The 1,723-nt window shown below is 64.0% G+C and overlaps 1 protein-coding gene across 1 annotated transcript in view; it reads left to right on the plus strand.

The window, feature by feature from the left end:
* The window catches only part of LOC108448612 (bromodomain-containing protein 4-like), a gene marked incomplete at its 5' end in the record, with an annotated part of 16,653 nt that overhangs the window by 1,147 nt on the left and 13,783 nt on the right, over window positions 1-1,723 (plus strand). The window contains one exon of the mRNA XM_017742311.1: window positions 1,552-1,721. Within this exon, the coding sequence (XP_017597800.1) occupies window positions 1,552-1,721 (170 nt within the window). The remainder of the gene's footprint in view (window positions 1-1,551; window positions 1,722-1,723) is intronic.

Raw genomic sequence — 1,723 nt, forward strand, 5'->3', positions numbered from 1 at the left:
TTCCGTGGTGAGGAAGCACCCGGCGGCGCGGGGGGCGGCGGCCAAGTCGTCGAGCGACTCCTTCGAGCAGTTCAAGCGGGCGGCGCGCGAGAAGGAGGAGCGCGAGAAGGCCCTCAAGGCCCAGGCCGAGCAGGCGGAGCGCGAGAAGGAGCGGCTCCGGAGGGAGCAGGAGAGGATGAGGTGAGGGGACAAGCAGGGCCACCAGGGCCACCAGCGGGAGCATCAGAAACAGCACCCGGAACTCCATAAACACCACCAGGAACCCCATAAACACCACCAGGGACCCCATAAACACCACCAGGAACCCCATAAACACCACCAGGGACCCCATAAACACCACCAGGAACCCCATAAACACCACCAGGGACCCCATAAACACCACCAGGAACCCCATAAACACCACCAGGGACCCCATAAACACCACCAGGAACCCCATAAACACCACCAGGGACCCCATAAACACCACCAGGAACCCCATAAACACCACCAGGCGGGAGAACTCCCTGAGGTCCCAGCAGGCTGAGGGAGCTGGAGAAGCTCCAGGGTTGGATCCGGGAGTACCCCCTGAGGTCCCACCAGGCTGAGGGAGCTGGAGAAGCTCCAGGGTTGGATCCGGGAGTACCCCCTGAGGTCCCACCAGGCTGAGGGAGCTGGAGAAGCTCCAGGGTTGGATCCGGGAGAACTCCCTGAGGTCCCACGAGGCTGAGGGAGCTGGAGAAGCTCCAGGGTTGGATCCGGGAGAACTCCCTGAGGTCCCAGCAGGCTGAGGGAGCTGGAGAAGCTCCAGGGTTGGATCCGGGAGAACCCCCTGAGGTCCCACCAGGCTGAGGGAGCTGGAGAAGCTCCAGGGTTGGATCCAGGAGAACTCCCTGAGGTCCCACCAGGCTGAGGGAGCTGGAGAAGCTCCAGGGTTGGATCCGGGAGAACTCCCTGAGGTCCCACGAGGCTGAGGGAGCTGGAGAAGCTCCAGGGTTGGATCCGGGAGAACTCCCTGAGGTCCCAGCAGGCTGAGGGAGCTGGAGAAGCTCCAGGGTTGGATCCGGGAGAACCCCCTGAGGTCCCACCAGGCTGAGGGAGCTGGAGAAGCTCCAGGGTTGGATCCAGGAGAACTCCCTGAGGTCCCAGCAGGCTGAGGGAGCTGGAGAAGCTCCAGGGTTGGATCCGGGAGAACTCCCTGAGGTCCCAGCAGGCTGAGGGAGCTGGAGAAGCTCCAGGGTTGGATCCGGGAGTACCCCCTGAGGTCCCACCAGGCTGAGGGAGCTGGAGAAGCTCCAGGGTTGGATCCGGGAGAACCCCCTGAGGTCCCACCAGGCTGAGGGAGCTGGAAAAGCTCCAGGGTTGGATCCAGGAGAACCCCCTGAGGTCCCACCAGGCTGAGGGAGCTGGAGAAGCTCCAGGGTTGGATCTGGGAGAACCCCCTGAGGTCCCACCAGGCTGAGGGAGCTGGAGAAGCTCCAGGGTTGGATCTGGGGGATCCTGTGGTGGCCACCACAGCTCCGGGTGGATCCCAGTGGATCCCAGAGCTTCTGGTGACCCAGATCCCTTTTGCAGGACCTGAAGATCAAGAACATGGGCTCCTGGGCGTCCCTGGTGCAGAAGCACCCGGCGGCGCCGGCGGCGGCGGCCAAGTCGTCGAGCGACTCCTTCGAGCAGTTCAAGCTGGCGGCGCGCGAGAAGGAGGAGCGCGAGAAGGCCCTCAAGGACCAGGCCGAGCAGGCGGAGC

The sequence above is a fragment of the Corvus brachyrhynchos genome, unplaced genomic scaffold, assembly GCF_000691975.1.
Source record: "Corvus brachyrhynchos isolate BGI_N302 unplaced genomic scaffold, ASM69197v1 scaffold1058, whole genome shotgun sequence".
In the NCBI taxonomy this organism is placed as follows: domain Eukaryota; kingdom Metazoa; phylum Chordata; class Aves; order Passeriformes; family Corvidae; genus Corvus; species Corvus brachyrhynchos.